This window comes from Prionailurus viverrinus, chromosome A1, assembly GCF_022837055.1.
Source record: "Prionailurus viverrinus isolate Anna chromosome A1, UM_Priviv_1.0, whole genome shotgun sequence".
NCBI lineage: Eukaryota > Metazoa > Chordata > Mammalia > Carnivora > Felidae > Prionailurus > Prionailurus viverrinus.
The window spans coordinates 129419190-129437067 of record NC_062561.1 but is presented as its reverse complement, the minus strand read 5'-3'; the positions used below and the strand labels follow the sequence as shown (position 1 = coordinate 129437067).

At 37.3% G+C, this 17878-nt stretch overlaps 2 protein-coding genes across 3 annotated transcripts in view; one reads left to right on the top strand and one right to left on the bottom strand.

The window, feature by feature from the left end:
• NDUFAF2 (NADH:ubiquinone oxidoreductase complex assembly factor 2) overlaps positions 1 to 12765 on the bottom strand; it is a 170440-nt gene extending 157675 nt beyond the window's left edge. The window contains exon 1 of the mRNA XM_047875275.1: positions 12568 to 12765. Coding sequence (XP_047731231.1) covers positions 12568 to 12694 — 127 coding nt within the window. The 5' untranslated portion in view covers positions 12695 to 12765. The remainder of the gene's footprint in view (positions 1 to 12567) is intronic.
• Positions 12766 to 12870: 105 nt separating this feature from the next.
• Positions 12871 to 17878, top strand: part of ERCC8 (ERCC excision repair 8, CSA ubiquitin ligase complex subunit) — a 62941-nt gene continuing 57933 nt past the window's right edge. For both annotated transcript variants that reach the window (XM_047873947.1, XM_047873956.1), the window contains exon 1: positions 12871 to 13001. In XM_047873947.1, the coding sequence (XP_047729903.1) occupies positions 12925 to 13001 (77 nt within the window). In that variant the 5' untranslated portion in view covers positions 12871 to 12924. The remainder of the gene's footprint in view (positions 13002 to 17878) is intronic.

Genomic DNA, 17878 nt, shown 5'->3' with positions numbered 1-17878 from the left:
TCAATATCACTCACCATCAGGGATATACAAATCAAAACTACAGTGAGATATCACCTCACACCTGTCAGAATCGCTAAAATTAACACAGCAAACAAAAGGTATTGGTTAAGAGGCAGAGAAAGGGGAACACTCTTGCACTGTTGGTGGGTATGCAAACTGGTGTAGCTACTCTGGAAAACAGTATGGAGGCTCCTTAAAAAGTTAAAAATAAAAGTACCCTATAACCAAGCAATTTCACTACTAGATATTTACCCAAAGCATACAAAAATACTGATTCGAAGGGATACATGCACCCAACGTTTACAGAAGCGTTATCAATAATAGACAAACTGTGAAAAGATCCCAAATGTCCATTTACTGATGGATAAAGAAGATGTGATACACACACACACACACACACACATATAACAGAATATTACTCAGCCATAAACACAATGAAATCTAGCCATTTGCAACAATGTGGATGGAAAGACAGTATTATGCTAAGTAAACTAAGGCAGTCAGAGAAAGACAAATACCATGATTTCACTCATGTGGAATTTAAGAAACAAAACAGATGAACATAGGGGGGAAAAGAGGCAATGCAGAAAACAGACGATTAACTACAGAGAAGAAACTAAGGGTTGCTGGAAGTGAGGTGGGTGGAGGGACAGGTTAAATGTGTGAGGGGAATTAAGGAGGGCACTGGTGATGAGCAGTGGGTGTTGTGTGTAAGTGGTAAATCGCTAGATTCCACACGTGAAACTAATGTAACACTGTACGTTAACTAACTAGAATTTAAATAAAAACTTGAAAAAAAAGAGTTATGCTTTTAATGAACAAAGCATAGAAAATAAACTTTACATGATAAAAGCTGAGGGAAATGCTTCTTTAGAATCTCTAGCAAACAGTGCAGTTTGTCACTTGGACCACAAGATGGAGACACCAGTTACCTCGAAAGCAATAGATAAAAGGAAAGAAATTGCTTCTTCAGTGTTAAAATCACAAAACTAATTTAAAAAAATATATGTAATCTAAAGCCATTTTTTTTGGAAATTTATTCTAACAATGATATAGTGAAGTGTGCTTGTGATTCTGAAGATAATTCTCTATCCAACTCCATTCAACTGTCATTTCCAAAAGCAAGCATGTCAACTCAATTTTGTAATTTTTGTGGAATAACTAACACTTAGAAAGTCTTAAAATAGCAGCTGAAATGAATTGCTGAACTGAGTAGTACTCTGAAAAGGGAGAGGGCTAAGTAAGAAAAGTAACAGTTTCATCTGATTTACATTGATACAGAGAAACTGGGTTTTGCACGAGTATTTTAATACAAATGGAGTTCATCACTAAATAACCTTGATAAATCAACAAAAGATATATTATTTTATTTTTTATAATTCTTCCACAAGTACAGTGAATCGTGACAAGTGCTAGGAATGGTGCCTAATTCACAGTATTTAATACTAATTATCATTACTGCCATTACTACTCTTAGCGTAAAGCAATTATAAAATCCTCAAAGCTTCTTTTCTCTTACATAACTAAGCCTCACTTAGAAACAGATATAATGTAGCCTAGTCACTCATTCATTATTTGTTTCCATTTCAGCTAAAAAAAAAAAAAAAATCCCCTATTTCCCTGCTAGGGAAAAGCAGAATTCAAGATTAAGGATGCTTAAGTTCATTTTAAAGCCAGTATAAAATAATGACAGGTAGGACTGTGAATACATTTCAACCTCCTGTTTTTCTCTTAGATGAAAGTATTACACAGATGTGGTTCTGCTGGTATGAGATGGGAATGCACTCAAGGACTACAGGGAAAATGTTGGTATTCTCTGTTCACCAAAATACAATTAAGTGTACAGGCATGCATACATATGCAAAAGTAGGGAATTCAGTAAGCAACTGAAATAATCTCAGAGGAAAACACAATTAACTAGTGAAATATTAAAATGAAGATCAGAAAATTAAAAGTTCAACCTTCAGACGACCCTGAGAAAACCTATATAAAAGTTCATAATTATTACCTTATATTCAACAAAATATTTTATTTTTTAAAGTACATGTATTTATTTTGAGAGAGAGCAGGTGTGAGCACAAGTAGGGGAGGGGCAGAGAGAGACTCCCAAGCAGGTTCCACACTGACAACACAGAGCCTGAAGTGGGGCCTCATCCCACAAAGAGTGAGATCATGACCTGAGCAGAAATCAAGAGGCAGGTGCTTACGTGAATGAGCCACCCAGGCACCCCTCAACAAAGTATTTTAAAGTAAGTTCAACTTCTTCTAGATATCCCTAAACAGAAAGTTTGTTTTAGTTAGTATCGTAAAACATTTGAGGATAGCTTCCAATTTGATGATGTCCATGGTAATGATTACATTGTGATCTCTAACAACTCAAGATACAATGCTGCTTACGGTTCTATGGGGCGCCTGCACGGCTCAGTCAGTTAAGGGACCAACTCTTGGTTTTGGCTTAGGTCATGGGTTTGAGCCCCACGCTGGGCTCTGTACTGACAGCGGGAGTCTGCTTGGGATTCTCTCTCTACCTCTCTCTCTGTCCCTCCCCAACTCGTACTGTTTCTGTCTTTCTCAAAACAAATAAACTTAAAAATTTTTTAAATAAAAAAGAATATTGCTTCCTGTTCTAAAAATTATATGTATTTTTTTAAGTCTTCATGAATTCTTCAAAATATAATTGCCCCTTATTGTTCATTAATGACTAGGTAAAATCCATTGTGTTATTTTAAAACCCTGGTATTAAGAGACAGAAGTTTATAAAGCAGTAGTTCAGGGTTTATTTAGAAGAAAAAGTATAAATACAATTATTTTAGAGAAAAGATTCTTCCTTCTTCCTTCAAAGCAGCTCACAGAAAAATACTGAAAAAACTGGCAACCTACAATTATTTTAAACAATGCTGCCACCTGCTGGAAAAATCTGAAATTTCTTCATTTCCCAAATGTTAGACTAAATACCACATTAAAGAGCTGTATCATAGTCTTCCAATTACCTAATGAAACAAGACACATCTTATTCAATAATTCTGACCATCTGATTTGTCTGATTCTAAATAACTACATCTTAATCAATTACTAATTCATTATAGTTTTTAGTATATCTATAATTTTTTTTAATGTTTATTTTTTGAGAGAGACAGAGTGTGAGCAGAGAAAGACAGAGAGAGAGAGTGAGAGAGAAAAAGAGAGAGAATCCAAAACAGGTTCCAGGATCAGAGCTATAAGCACAGAGCCTGTAGTTTTTAGTATATTTAAGTGCTAAATACAAACAGGTTGAGGCAACATTATCAAAAACAACACAACTCTGTAATTATATGAAACAGTAGATGATGCAGGTTTTGAAGTTTCAGATGATGGTAACTTCATCCTTAAAGAAAAAAAAATAAGACTGGTTATCTTTTTTTTCTTCAACTTTTTTTTTTTTTTTTAATTTTTGGGACAGAGAGAGACAGAGTATGAATGGGGGAGGGGCAGAGAGAGAGGGAGACACAGAATTGGAAACAGGCTCCAGGCTCCGAGCCATCAGCCCAGAGCCTGACGCGGGGCTCGATCTCACGGACAGCGAGATCGTGACCTGGCTGAAGTCGGACGCTTAACCGACTGCGCCACCCAGGCGCCCCAAGACTGGGTATCTTAACAGAAGTTTGAGGCTAGCAATAAAACTAAATTTGGAAGGTCCCTGACTAAGCTAAGTCCAAAGCGGAAGCATGCTAGAAAAGTTATGGAAAAGATACTCTTATTTATAATGAGACCATTTTAGTTCCTGAAGAATATTTGGCCATTTACCATAAATAAAAAATATATATACCTTAATCACCTGATTTAAGATTTTGTAAAGCAACTTCTTTATTTCCTGTAGCTTTTAAAATCTTGCTTTGTTTTTATTTTTATAATTTGGGTCCATAAATATCTCAATTCATTGAACAGCTGTTTTGTGAGTACCTACTCTGTATCATGTAGCTTATTTCAGTACTCAGAAATCAAACAATCACCTTATGTTTAAGATGAGGATAATAATCCCTAGTTATATGAGAGTTGCATAGATGAGAAATACAGTTGGCACATGATGAATGATAATTATCATTAATGTGAGCATTACTAAAACGATTGGAAGCTATGGTAAGTTGAGAACAAAATGGAAGGAAAAAAATGTTTCTAATTTGTATTACAAATTAAAAATGTAAACTTCAGTTTAAAATAGCCTGGGTGCTATTGGGGTGCCTGGCTGTCTCAGTCAGTGGAGCATGAGACTTTTGACCTTGGGGTTTTAGGCTCGAGCCCCACACTGGGTGTAGAAATTACTTAAAAATCTTTAAAAAAATAATAAAATAGCCATTGATTTATGTTTATTTCATTTATTTTTCAAAATATAAGGTGGGGGGGTGAATGAAGCCACACTGGAAAATAGCTAAAGGTACCATCAAAAGACCAGAAACGGAGGCAAATAGATATGAAATACATAAAACAGGTATGTTTTTCATAAAACAGTGTTGAATAAGTATTTGCCACATGAGAAATTAATGAATGGTACAGGGTGAATTGGAAGGCAAACTTAGGAATGCTGACTGGCTTACAAATTAGCAGACATACAAGCCTCACTGGAAGCATCTCTATAGATTTTCCCAAAAATTAGTTGTGAAAGAACCCCAAGGTAGAGTTGAAAGCACAGGGCAAAAAAAATTGGTTTAAAAAAAAAAAAAAAAAAGGTAGTAGCTGGCCTGAGATCAAAGGTGATAAAAAAAATCTGACCTGATATTGACATTCTCAAGATTCCAACTTGCAGGGGCTAAAAGTAAAGCATTCTGAGTAATCAGTATAGTTCTCCCAGAAAAATCTGACCAGAGCCCTATGGGAAAACAGGCATATGGCATTCACACAGGTATCACTTGGTACAATCACTTTCAAGTAAAATGAAGGCTATGCTGCATAAGTCATCTAAGGAGGGTGGTCAGAAATAAGAAAACATAAATAACAGAAAGCAAAAAAAATAAGATGACTGAAGTAGTACTAAATACACCACTTACTACAACAAATATAAATGGGTTAATGCCATCATTAAAAATTTTTTTTAATTTTTTTTATACATTTGCTCCCCCAAAATCAGGGATCTGTGTGTAAAAAGGGGGGGGGGGTAGGGGCGCCTGGGTGGCGCAGTCGGTTGAGCATCCGACTTCAGCCAGGTCACGATCTCGCGGTCCGGGAGTTCGAGCCCCACGTCAGGCTCTGGGCTGATGGCTCGGAGCCTGGAGCCAGTTTCCGATTCTGTGTCTCCCTCTCTCTCTGCCCCTCCCCCGTTCATGCTCTGTCTCTCTCTGTCCCAAAAATAAATAAACGTTGAAAAAAAAAAATTTAAAAAAAAAATAAAAAAAAAATAAAATAAAAAGGGGGGGTTATCAACATAAAAAGACAACCTACAAATTACAAAAGACTTAAAAACATATTAGCAATAATTATGTAAAGATTTTGTTTGGTGCTACATTTATACAAACTGTAAAAATAAGTAAACAAATCAATAAATTAACATGACCAGGGAAAACCAGAGAAATATGACAAAAAGTATATTTAATGATGTTAAGAAATTGTTGATTTCTATATGAGATAATGGTTTACTGTCATATTTAAAAAGAGGAGTCTTGTGTTTAAGAGACATATACTAAGATGCTTACAGATAAATTAACATCATGTTTAGTGTTTGCTTCAAAATAAGAGGAAAGATGAGTTGAGGAAAGGGAGAAAATAAAATTTAGCTACGAGTTGGTAACTGTTGCAAATGAATGATGGGTACATGGAAGTTTGTTTTATCCTTTTCTCTATATGTCTGGAATATTTCATAATTCGACAGTTAAAAATAAACTAAAAGATAAATAAAACAGAAATGATTTTCAGGCTAGAAAATCCAACTACTGTAATATTCTTTTTAAAAAAGGAAACACATATAAATAATATAAAGTATTCTATTTTATTTTATTTTAAGCTTCTTTATTTTGAGAGAGAGCATGCATAAAGAAATGGCAGAGAGAAAAGGAGAGAGAGGATCCCAAGCAGGGTCCATGCTGTCAGCACAGAGCTCGGTGCGGGGCGTGATCCAATGAACTGTGAGATTATGACCTGAGCTGAAACCTAGAGTCGATCTTAACCAACCAAGCCACCTACGCCCCCTAAAATATCCTTCAATTTTAATTAAAATTCAATTTTAGATTGATGAACCTCAATTCAAAATTACTACTTCTAAGGTTTGGTGTATACTTCCTCTGATTTGGCTTCTCAAAAGTATTTGAGAACTACAAATTTAAAAGACTTTTTTTTAACCAGAAAGCTTGACATATAAAATTCAGTAGATAAAGAACATGTGGCGCACACACACACACACACACACACACACACACACACACACACAATGGAATTATTACTCAGCCATCAAAAAGAATGAAATCTTGTCATGTGCAAGCATGTAGATGGAACTAGAAAGTATTATGCTGAGCAAAATAGGTCAATCTGAGAAAGAAAAATACCATATGATTTAACTCATATGTGTAATTTAAGAAGCAAAACAGATGAATATAGGGGAAGGGGGCGAAGAGGGAAGAGGTAAACAAACCGCAAGAGACTCCTAAAGATCAAACTGAGGTTGATGGAGAGAGGTAGGTGAGAGATGAGCTAGATGAGTGATGTGTATTAAAGAGGGCACGTGGTATGATGAGCACTGGATGTTGTATGTAAGTGATGAATTACTGAAATCTACTCCTTAAACCAATATTGTACTGTATGCTAACTATCTAAAATTTAAAAAAAAAGAAATACAAATTTCAGGAAATGTTGGGGTGCCTGGGTGGCTCGGTTGAGTACCCGACTCTTAATTTCAGCTTAGGTCATGATCCCAGGGTTGTGGGATCCAGCCCTGTATCCAGCTCTATGCTGAGCGTGAAGCCAGCTTAAGATTCTCTCTCTTTCCCTCTGCCCCTCTCCCCTGAGCTCTCCCTCTCTCTCACTCTAAAATTTAAAAAATTCAGGAAATGTTATTATAAATTCTGTACTTAGCACACTGATAATATGTGTGAGTCTAAATGTATCCATATAAATTAGAAAGTATATAAAATACAATTTGGCAGTAAAATGCTTTCATGAAAATCTTAGCACAAACTTTTCTTTGCTCACAAGTTTCATAAATGTTCAAATAATGCTTCATTAAAAAAACTGAGAACAAAATGAAAAAAATCTTTTGGAATGTAAAATCTTCTAATAAAATTTTGAAGAGATTTATTTCATAATTATTTAAATATGACAATTTTAAAATCACTGCTAGTAGCCTAGTATAACAATTCACTATGCAAAAAGCCCTAATGAGGGTTATACAGTTTTTAAAAATGTATCCCCAAAATAAATCTAGCTACCACGTCTGATGAAACATTTGTCCTGGATTCTAAAAGAAGACGTCAACGTTACCTACTGCCCATTGCTATCCCTGCCTTGGCCCCCAACCAATTCTGTTTTGGGAACATCAACTAAACTCAGTATTATGAACAGTAACAAACTAGATACAACTCTTAAATGGCTGTATTCAATCAAGTTTAATTTATTTTTTTCTGAATGCTGAAAAGTAAATAACTATTATCTGGTTCAACTCCCTGGTAAAAATCATGTAAACTTTCAGGTTTGATTTCTATTAATATAAATATCTATGCTTCTTACAAAATTATTGATCTACAGATTAGATTATAAACAAATGTCACTTTCAGGATAGACTTAAAGGTCATGAACGTCAGCCAGGTAGTTTGGATCTATTCCTCCTGGACTGAGAAACCACTAAAATTATAGCACTTCTAAATACGTGTCTCTTAATCTGATCTTGTTATTACTCTCTCCCTGCTTGAATAAACATCCCTACAGTTTTAATGATCACCTATATAAAAGTGGCTTCCAAATCTGTATTTTAATCAGTAACATCTTTGGAGCTGCAGATCTGAATATAAAATTGCCTGATTATACAGTTGTCCTATTATAACAAACAAACTCCATTTACTCTTTGACCACCCCCAACCCAAAGCCTACTTCTCTATTTGCATGTGTCCCTATTAGCCTCTATTTGCATGAATCAGTACACCACAATCCACCAGCTCTCCAGAATTAAAACAAAATCATCTTTGGCCTCTCATCTTTTCTTTCCCCTTCCACCAGTCTAAGTCATTGTCAAGTTTAAAAGTTTTGCTAAATCAAAACTTTTCTTTCCATTCACATCACTTCAGTCTCATAAGAGCTCTTTCCAGGATCAAGGTCAATCTAGAAATGCTCCCATCAAATAATATTTCAGCTCCTCCCTCTCCCCTCTAGCTCACCTTCTACAGGGCTTTTGGAGTTATTTCTCCAGCAGCTCTTATCATGTCACAAGCTTTTCAATGGCTACCTGCCAGCTACAGAATAAAGTGGAAACTTCAAACTTAGCGTATTCAAGGCGTTTTAGTATCTGACCCTGTCTATCCCCTCACTAGCTTTCTCTAGTTCTACACTGAAGTCCACTAGCATGGGACTACCTTCTAATGTCTGTGGTATTTCCTACCCCTTCCAAGCCCGGACAAAGGATGCTCTTAAACCATTCTTTCTGAAATTGTATTTATCATTCAAGGTGCTGATCAAATGTGTTCAGCTCCTTATCTCCCTAAATTCTCTCAGCTACAATTAAACACAAGGCACTCTCTTCCTTTTATAACATAGCTCTAATGGTCTGAAAGTTATTTCTTACAAAAAAGATAAACATGTCCCCTATGACCTGAGTTCTAATTTAAATGTCTGCACAGATGAGCCTAATCTTTTTCTGTACAACAATCTTCCAAATATGTGAAGCTACTCCTAAATCTTCTCTTCACAGGATAAATCTCCTCAAGACTCACAGCTAATAGTCATAGATATGATTTCTAGAAATTTTCATCATTTTCACTACCTCTGTCTGGACACTCTGGATCTCTCCTGAAGTGTGATATCCAGAGCCAAACACAATACTTCAAATATTGTTTTTTGCAAATTATGCATGATATTCATCTTCCTCCCCAAATTTGGACATTCACAATGTCTATTAGCAAATTAACAACTCAAAAATAGTCTTTCAGTAATAAACTTGTCATTTTTAACCGGCTGCAGATTTTTAATAAATGTGCAAAAGATAAAGGTGAAAATAATAAAACAAGGTTCAAAGAGGTTCTAGTCAGAATCGAGTATACAAGAATTTACTTTAGGAAGAAACTCCTTTTGAAACATGAGATAAATGAAACTAGATGGATAAAAAAGCAGAGATACTATAAATAAAAAGGGTGCAACATCAAAGGAAATTTCTACACAAAGTTTATTTGGGGACTCTTTTGCTAAGTACTCCACCATAAAGCAAGCAAACTTTCAATAAAAATATGTTAATTAACATCTTTTAATTAAAAAATGCCAACTAATAATGCTATATTCACAATCTTCTTATCCTGAAATGCCAAAATGCGTTTTAAAAAGTTAAAATTTCAACAATAAATTCTAAACTTAAATTCAACTGACTGGACAATACTCAAGAGATCTATTTTAAATTGCATAACTACCTTCGCTCTCATTAAATAATATCCTATGTGGAAAATACAGTAGTTCTTTAATGACTGGCACCACACTAATTAACTGAACTAAAAGAAAAAAGTCATTTCCTCTGAAGAGTTCTTAAATACTCTTCAGTGATCATGTTAAATGCTCAACAATTTATTCAATTCAACGAAAACTCAAGGAGACCTCTAAAGTGCTGTCTTTTATACAAAGGAAATAAGAAAGTTCAATGATTCATTTTCTGAAAACTTGCTTTAAAACAAACTAAGGATCTTTCCCCTTGATTTACAGTGGAAGGCTTAGGAAATGTGTAATGATATTGAGAGAATGTAATGTGTATCTGTGCCACAGGCCTAAAATATCTAAGAACTGAATGACACAGATATATCATATAGCAGCATACAATGATTCTCCTACATCATCAATAAAATCCTAATTTTCTCACAACCAAGAGTACATGAATTTGAAATATCAAGCTGATAGAAGTATAAATGTATAAGCACTTTGGAAAACAATCTGGTGTTATAAGATGGTTAAAGACCAACATATACCTTGACTCACTAATTATGTTCTTAGAATACATGATTTTTTACATTTTAATCTTTCTTCAATGATATTATATTTTCACTGAAATGATACAATGAAGTTGATACAAAATTATAATAAAACCTTGGTTTGCAAGCATAATTCATTCCAGAAACATGCTTGTAACGCAAAGCACTTGCATATCAAAGCAAATTTCAAGAACCATTGGCGTTGTGAAAATGTGACATTCAGCATCACGTACTACTCATGTTGCAAGGCATCACTCATTTATCATGTTAAATGTATTAGAAATTTTGCTTGTCTTGCAGAACACTTGCAGAACAAGTTAGTCCCAATCCAAGGTTTTACTGTATTTTTAATGGTCGCAAGATTTGAACAGATATTTCACTAAAGATCTGTGGATGCCAAATAAGCACATAAAAAGATTCTCAACATTATCAGTCATTAGGAAGATGAAAATCAAAACCACAAAGACACACCACTATGCAACTAATAGAATGGATAAAATAAAAATAAGTAATAACAACAACAAAAACCTGACAATACCAGGTGCTACTGAGGATGTGTAACTAGAATTTTCTTAACATTGCTGGCAGGAATGTAAAATAGTATAGGCAATTTGGAAAAGTGAGGTAGTTTCTTATAAAGGTATATACACATGCACACAACTCAGCAATCTCACGCCTACGTATTTACACAAGAAAAATGGAAAATGATTCACATAAAATCCTGTATGTGAATGTTTATAGCTTTCTTCACAATCACCAAAAACTAGAAACAACCCAAGTCCTTTGAGTAGTGAATGGATAAACTGTGGTAAACCATCAACGAAATACTACTTAGCAATTAAAAGGAACAACTACAGACACATGGATGAATCTTAACTGTATTATACTGTGTGAAATAAGCTAGACTTGAAAGACTACATCCTATGCAATTTCATGTATATAACATTCTGGAAAAGGCAAAATTATAGGGACCTAAAACAGATCAGTGATTGCCAAGGGCTGGTTATGGGGTGAAGGAATGAACTTCTAAGGGGTAGAGGGAATTTGGGAAGTGACAGAACCATTCCATATCTTCATTGTGTGATAGCTACGGGACTCTATGAATTTATCAAAAAACATAAAACCACACACCAAAAAGGATGAGTGTTACTGTATGTAAATTATACTTTAAAAAGGTCAACTGATGTTCTGCATATTTCTTTAATGTTCCTGACAACTTATGGAAAAGAAAAATCTTTCCTTCTGCTTGCAGTCTGTGAAGAAAGACCGTCAACATGCTACGTAGTTTCTTTGTGGACTTAAAAAAAAAAAAAGAAAGAAAGATATATTCCCTGCCCTGAGAGTCTGGAAGCTCACTTGGGAAACAAGTCTAAGATGCTAAGTTACAGAAAAAGGCTAGGCAAAACAACTTTGAGTGATAAATCATGGAAAGCACTTTACATGAGCTCTAAGAGAAAGGAAGGAAGAAGTAATTCCCTTTGACTAGAGTTAAAGGAAATGAATGGAACACAATTTAGTAAAATTCTTAGTGTTCCTCAATGCAACCATTATTATCGTCTCTAACTTTCAGATGAGGAGAATGAGACTTGGGAGGACAAATACTTCGTCCGTGTTCCCTCAGCTATTAGGTGTCAGGGCTGAAATTCTAATCCAAGCCCATCCGACCCCAAAACCTGAGATCTTTCGCATTGCGATGATGGAACAACACTGAAGAGGTTATCACGGCTGCTACGTGACGGGATTTGAGCAGACAGGAACGTCCCCTAACTTTCCAAACTCCACTACTTCGTATGAATCTTAAGAAACACCACGGCTAGTGCAATGATCTTAAAGTGAGCTCTACAGGGTTTTGGAGTGCAAATTCGTGGGGAAGGTAACTTGAAGCCTTGTGAGAATCTCTTCACGGTGCGCAGAGACCTACTTCTGATACGTTGGAGTAAGGTGACGCATGTGGCCAGCGCCCGAGGGGCTGAAAAAGGTAAACACCAAGAGGCGCTCAAGATAACACCGCTTCAGTTAGAGAACGCTGGCCTGATCACAAGGAGAGCACAAGAGGAGGAAAATCTACTTTCCTGCCCTCCCAAGGCCCTCTGGTAAAAGACCTCCGTGGACTTGTCCCTGTCTGCGTCGCCCAAAGACCAGGACCAGGGCCGGGGCGTCCTCCGCCTGTGGGCTCTCTGCGTGGGGAGGACAGCTGTGTATGCTGTGCGGTGCTCTCGCGGGTCGCGGCGGGGCGCACCTTACCAAGGCACTGCAACCCAGGGACGGCGGGCACACACTCGACTGGGCCGCGGCGCAAAGCTCAGAGTGAAGGGGTTGGCGAGGTGAACGAACTTGCGCTGTCCCCCTAGATGACATCACAACTGTCGCACACTGTATTAGTTGACTAGACGCTCTCACTTTCCCCTATTTACTGACCAAGCAGCCGCTGCGCTCGCTGTCATCTCACCTCTCCAGTTCCTGTATTCCGGAACATAGTAGTATTTGTTCCCGAACCGGTCTGTGCCGACTTGCTCCTTCGCTTCCTTTGACAGCGCTCTCCATAAGGCACGGAACAAATCCCGAGACCAACCCATACAGTCGGTGCGGCTTTCAGCGCGAATCTCAGACGGATCCGCCAGGACCCAAACACACGCGCTCTCTAGCCGCGGACCCCGCCCACCCACTTTAGCCTCACGCCCTTCTAGTAACGGCGCTCACCATTGGTCGGGTGTCATCTGGCTTGACCAATGGGAGACCCCACTGGTACAGCCTCCGCGCTCTGTCATGGCGGCGTCCGGTGTTCAAGCCGGTGTGAAGGGACAGGATGTTAGGGTTTTTGTCAGCGAGACAGACCGGTTTGGAAGACCCTCTTCGCCTCCGGAGAGCGGAGTCCACACGGAGGTAAAGATGACCTTACTTTTTTCTCAAACAGCCCATTCAAATCTGGACCAATGGCTATGTGAGTCTTGCCTCTCACTTTCCCGCTTCATTATCATTTTACCTCCATCATACTCGCCTTTAATCTCTTCTGCCTTGCGGCCGACGAAAATAAGATACCCTTTACATTCCTGTAGGCAGGTGGATGCGCACTCGGGTTCTGGCGAAAATCCTTTCGTTTTACCTTACTCCTTCTCCCTCACATTACGTTTTCTCTCCACTCCCCAAGGAATAACTACTCTCCAGAGATTCCTTCATTCAGTCAGTCGACATACTTAGTGAACTCCCACTTTTAGCCAAGCGTTATGCTAAGAGCGGAGTGTAGGCCAAGAACTGAACCAAGTTGCATGACTAGAACAGACAAGGGGGGCGGTGACAGGAGATGAAGCTGGAAATGTAGTCCGGAGTTCAGTGAGGAAGAGCCTTGTGTGCTTGGTGAAGAGGTATGAAGAGGATAATAAGGTGACAACTGTTGGATTTTGTCTTCTGCCTGGAGAGTGGATTGAAATTGAGAGCAAGCAGCGAAAGTCAAGTTAGGTAACTGTTCTAGTTGTCCAGGAGAGAGCAGGTGGAAGCCTGAGCCAGTGAAGTAGCGGCAGTTGGGTCAAAGACAGTGAGGATATATGAAAAATATTTAAGAAATAAAATCAATGAGCTATGGAAATTGTTTGGATATATAATAAATGGTGAAAAGAAAGGCGTCAACAATGATTCCCAGATAGTTGCTTTGTATAGCAGGGTGAATGATGATGGTATTCATGTAGATAGGACTTTCCAAAGGGGGGAACAAGTTTTATTGTAACTTTGCCCATACTGAATTTTTCCACATTACTTTCTCTTTTTTTTTTTAATTTGTTTAAGTTTATTTATTTTGAGACAGAGACAGCATGAGTGGTGGAGGGGGAGAGAGAGAGAGAGAGAGAGAGAGAGAGAGAGAGAAAGAATGAATCCCAAGCAGGCTCCACACTGTCAGCACAGAGCCTGATGTGGGGCTCAAACTCGCAAAACCATGAGATCATGACCTGAGCTGAAACCAAGAGTCAGATGCTTAACCGGTTGAGCTACCCAGTCACCCCTCCCATATTACTTTTGAAGAACCTGTGACTTGGAGAGAGGAAGACAAACTTCATGATATATATTTGATGCTCGGAAGAAATTGAGAGATCTTTAATGTGAGATAGTATGTGAAGTGATGTGGGAATGAGATCACCTAGGCACTATTTGTAGAGTAAGAAAGGCAGTTCAGTGACAAACAATCTGAGAAAAATCAACGTGGTTTTTTTTTTAATTTTTTTAAATGTTTATTTTTGAGAGAGGGAGAGACAGAGTGCAAGTAGGGGAGGAGCAGAGAGAGAGAGGGAGACATAGAATCTGAAGCAGGCTCCAGGCTCTGAGCTGTCTGCACAGAGCCCAATGCAGGACTCAAACTGACAAACTGAGATCATGACCTGAGATGAAGTCAGACGCTTAACTGACTGAGCCACCCAGGTGCCCCAAGAAAATCAACATTTAAACTTAGGCTGGGGAGTGTGTGGGTGGCTCAGTCAGTTAAGCATCCGACTTCAGCTCAGGTCATGATCTTGAGTTTGGGGGTTTGAGCCCCATGTTGAACTCCATCCTGACAGCTAAGAGCCTGGAGCCTGCTTCAGATTGTCTCCCCCTCTCTTTTTGCCCCTCCCCCGCTCACACTCTCTCTCAAAAATAAACATTAAAATAAATAAATAAATAAAGTTAGGCGGAAGAAGACTTCAAAGAGGAGTTGAAGGAAAACCAGGGTGTTGAAGTGTCATGTACACTAAAAGAAGACTGTTTAAAGAGGAAGCCATGAAATGTGTCGTTTGCTGGCCCTAGCGCCCTTCTTTGCTCTCAGTGGTTCCCCATCCCATTATTCTCTCTATTCAATTTATTAATACTGAAATTGTATTATGTATTTATTTTTTTATTAGTTTATTGTTTTCTTAACCCTTATGAGAAAAAAGACATGAGAAAAGAGGCCTAGAAGAGTTTGTATTAAGCGGATGGTGTTATTCAAGAAATAGGAATTAGGAGGAATTAAAAGTATACATTATATCTAAACAGCAGGGTAGTCACGGATGGCCTTGAGAAGAGTATTTTCAGAAGAATTGTGGGAATAAAAATAAGATTTTAGTGAGTTGGAGAATGACAGAGGAAAGGAAGTGGGAACTGCCAACATTAATGACTTTTTAATTGTCGACTCTCTCTTTAAAGAGAAAAGCAAAGTATAGTTGGTTACTGAAAACTGATACATATGATTTTTTCTAATATCCCAAAAGAAGAACTCACCTGCTATATTAGTTATCAGTGGATGGGTAACAAAGTACCCCCAAAACTTAGCAGCTTAAAACAACAAAAGATTTACGGTAAAGCCCTGGTTTGTGAGCTTAATTCGTTCCGGAAACATGCTTGTAACCCAAATCACTTGCATATCAAAGTGAATTTCCCCATAGGAAATAATGGAAACTCGGATAATTTGTTCCACAACCCAAAAATATTCATATAAAAATGATAACGATATTGTATTATAATACGAAATAATAAAGAATACAAAATATAAAGAAAAATAAACAAATGAACCTGCACTTTGAAAACCTTTGTGGCTGGTGTGAGGGAGACGAGAGAGGAGGGTTATAGTGTAGGATGACTCTCACTATCACTAATGGAATTACTGCTGTCTATTGACTCAATGTAATCTTTTTCTGCATGGGAACCATTGTATATGCTTACGTGGATGTTGACTACAGTACAGTATTAATAAACTTCTATCATATACTGTATTTAATGAAACTGGCAGTAAGGCAGTAGAGGAAAGGGTCTATATCTACGGGCAGCCAGATCTAGAAGGAAGTAAAGCATTCCTAAGCTTACTCTTGTATGGAAAAGCAAAGGACTATCCTGTCCTACCACAATTACAAACAGACAAAAATAATAAACTATTGTAATGCATGATAATAGTCTTTTGCCTGTTTTCACGAAGCAATTTATGTGTTTTGTATTCTAAAATGTTACATCAGCTTTATATTTAGTATTATGCTTTTAGAATGGAAAAATATGTTTCAAATACTGCATGTAATTTTAACTAAATAAGTAAACATTAAATCTTTTTTAAGCAAGCTGATCTTTGATCAGTTTTAAACATGATTGATATTGCATCCACTGTTGTCCCCTTGTCCCCAACCCCAGTCAGTGCAGGGTAGGCAGCAATTCCTACTCAGCTCATTGATCCATTCTAATAAAAGCATATAGACATATCCAGAGTTTTTTATTTCAATAATTCCAAGAACCCAAGTTTTATTTCAGTGACTGTCAAAACTCAAAATTTACTTTTATCAAAATTTGTCAGTCTTCTCTGATAATTTAGCTTGTTTCCACCAAGTAGTTCTGCAATTCTTCCATTATGATCAGTAAACATTGGAAAGTGAATGAACTTCCCTGTTGGACCTTTAATTTTTGTGAAAATAACTGTACTTTTTAAAAAAGAATCAGCATTATTTTTTAATCTAGTAAGTTCAGAAGTCTTATTATATCAGTAAAAATTTAAATCATGTCACCTACTGAGAGTCTAAAACAGTGTTTTTTTTCAGTCTTTTAATTTTAAATAGTCCTTGATCTGAAGAAGCAATTAAGTAAAGCTCTTTGTTAAAATTCTGTGACCTAATTATTCTGATTATGCCATTTTATTTTATTAAGATTTATTTTTTGAAGTTTATTTATTTTTAGAGAGAGAGTGTGCACACACACAAACGGGAGAGGCAGAGAGAGAACCCCAAGCAGGCTCCATGCTGTCAGCACAGAGCCCAATGCAGGGCTCAAACCTACCAACAGCGAGATAATGACCTGAGCCAAAATCAAGAGCTTAACTGAGCCACCCAGGCAACCCAAGATTTATTTTCTTTTTAGAGAGAGAGAGAGAGAGAGAGAGAGAGAGAGCGCTACCATGAACAGGGAAGAGGGGCAGAGGTAGAATCAGAAGCAGACTTCACTCTCAGTGTGGAGCTTGGTGTGGAACTCAATCCCATGACTCTGGGATGGTGACCTGAGGGAATCAAGAGTCGGGTATTCAACCAGCTGACTGAGCCACTCAGGTGCCCCTGCTTATGCCATTTTAATATGAGCTAATGAAATACAAATGCACAAAGAGTTGCTATTCTTACAAAAACTACATAGACCACTTTTGAAATAGTTCAAACAAATGGCTTAACATAAAATGCTGTTCAATAAGGTATATTGATTGAGAAAATGTTATAAAAGACTTGGGGAAAATACAAAACGATGGAACAGTTTTTCTCAACTTTGCCATAACACAGGAATCACCTAGAGTCTTTGGAAAAAGTATTTGTGCCAAAGTTCCAACCCTAAAGATTCTGATTTAATTGGTCCAGGCCACTGGGATTTCTTGAAAGCTCCCTAAGTGATTATTAGGTTTAGCCAGGATTGACAACTATTGCTGGAGAAAGATTCCACATTCATTTGCTTTGCATATGTCCAAGATTCCATATTCATTTGCTTTGCATATGCCTTAAATGTTTATTCAACTAAAACAAACAAGGTAATAAAAACATCTTTTGCGTATTTACCCAAACGGATACAAAAATACTGATTCGAAGGGGCATATGCACCCCAATGTTTATAGCAGCATTATCAACAATAGCCAAGCTATAGAGAAAGAGCCCAAATGTCCATTGACTGATGAATGGATAAAGAAGATGTGGTATATATAATGGAATATTAGCCATAAAAAGAATGAAGTCTTGCCATTTGCAACAACATGGATGGAGCTAGTGTTTTGTGCTAAGTGAAATAAGTGAGAGAAGGACAAATAC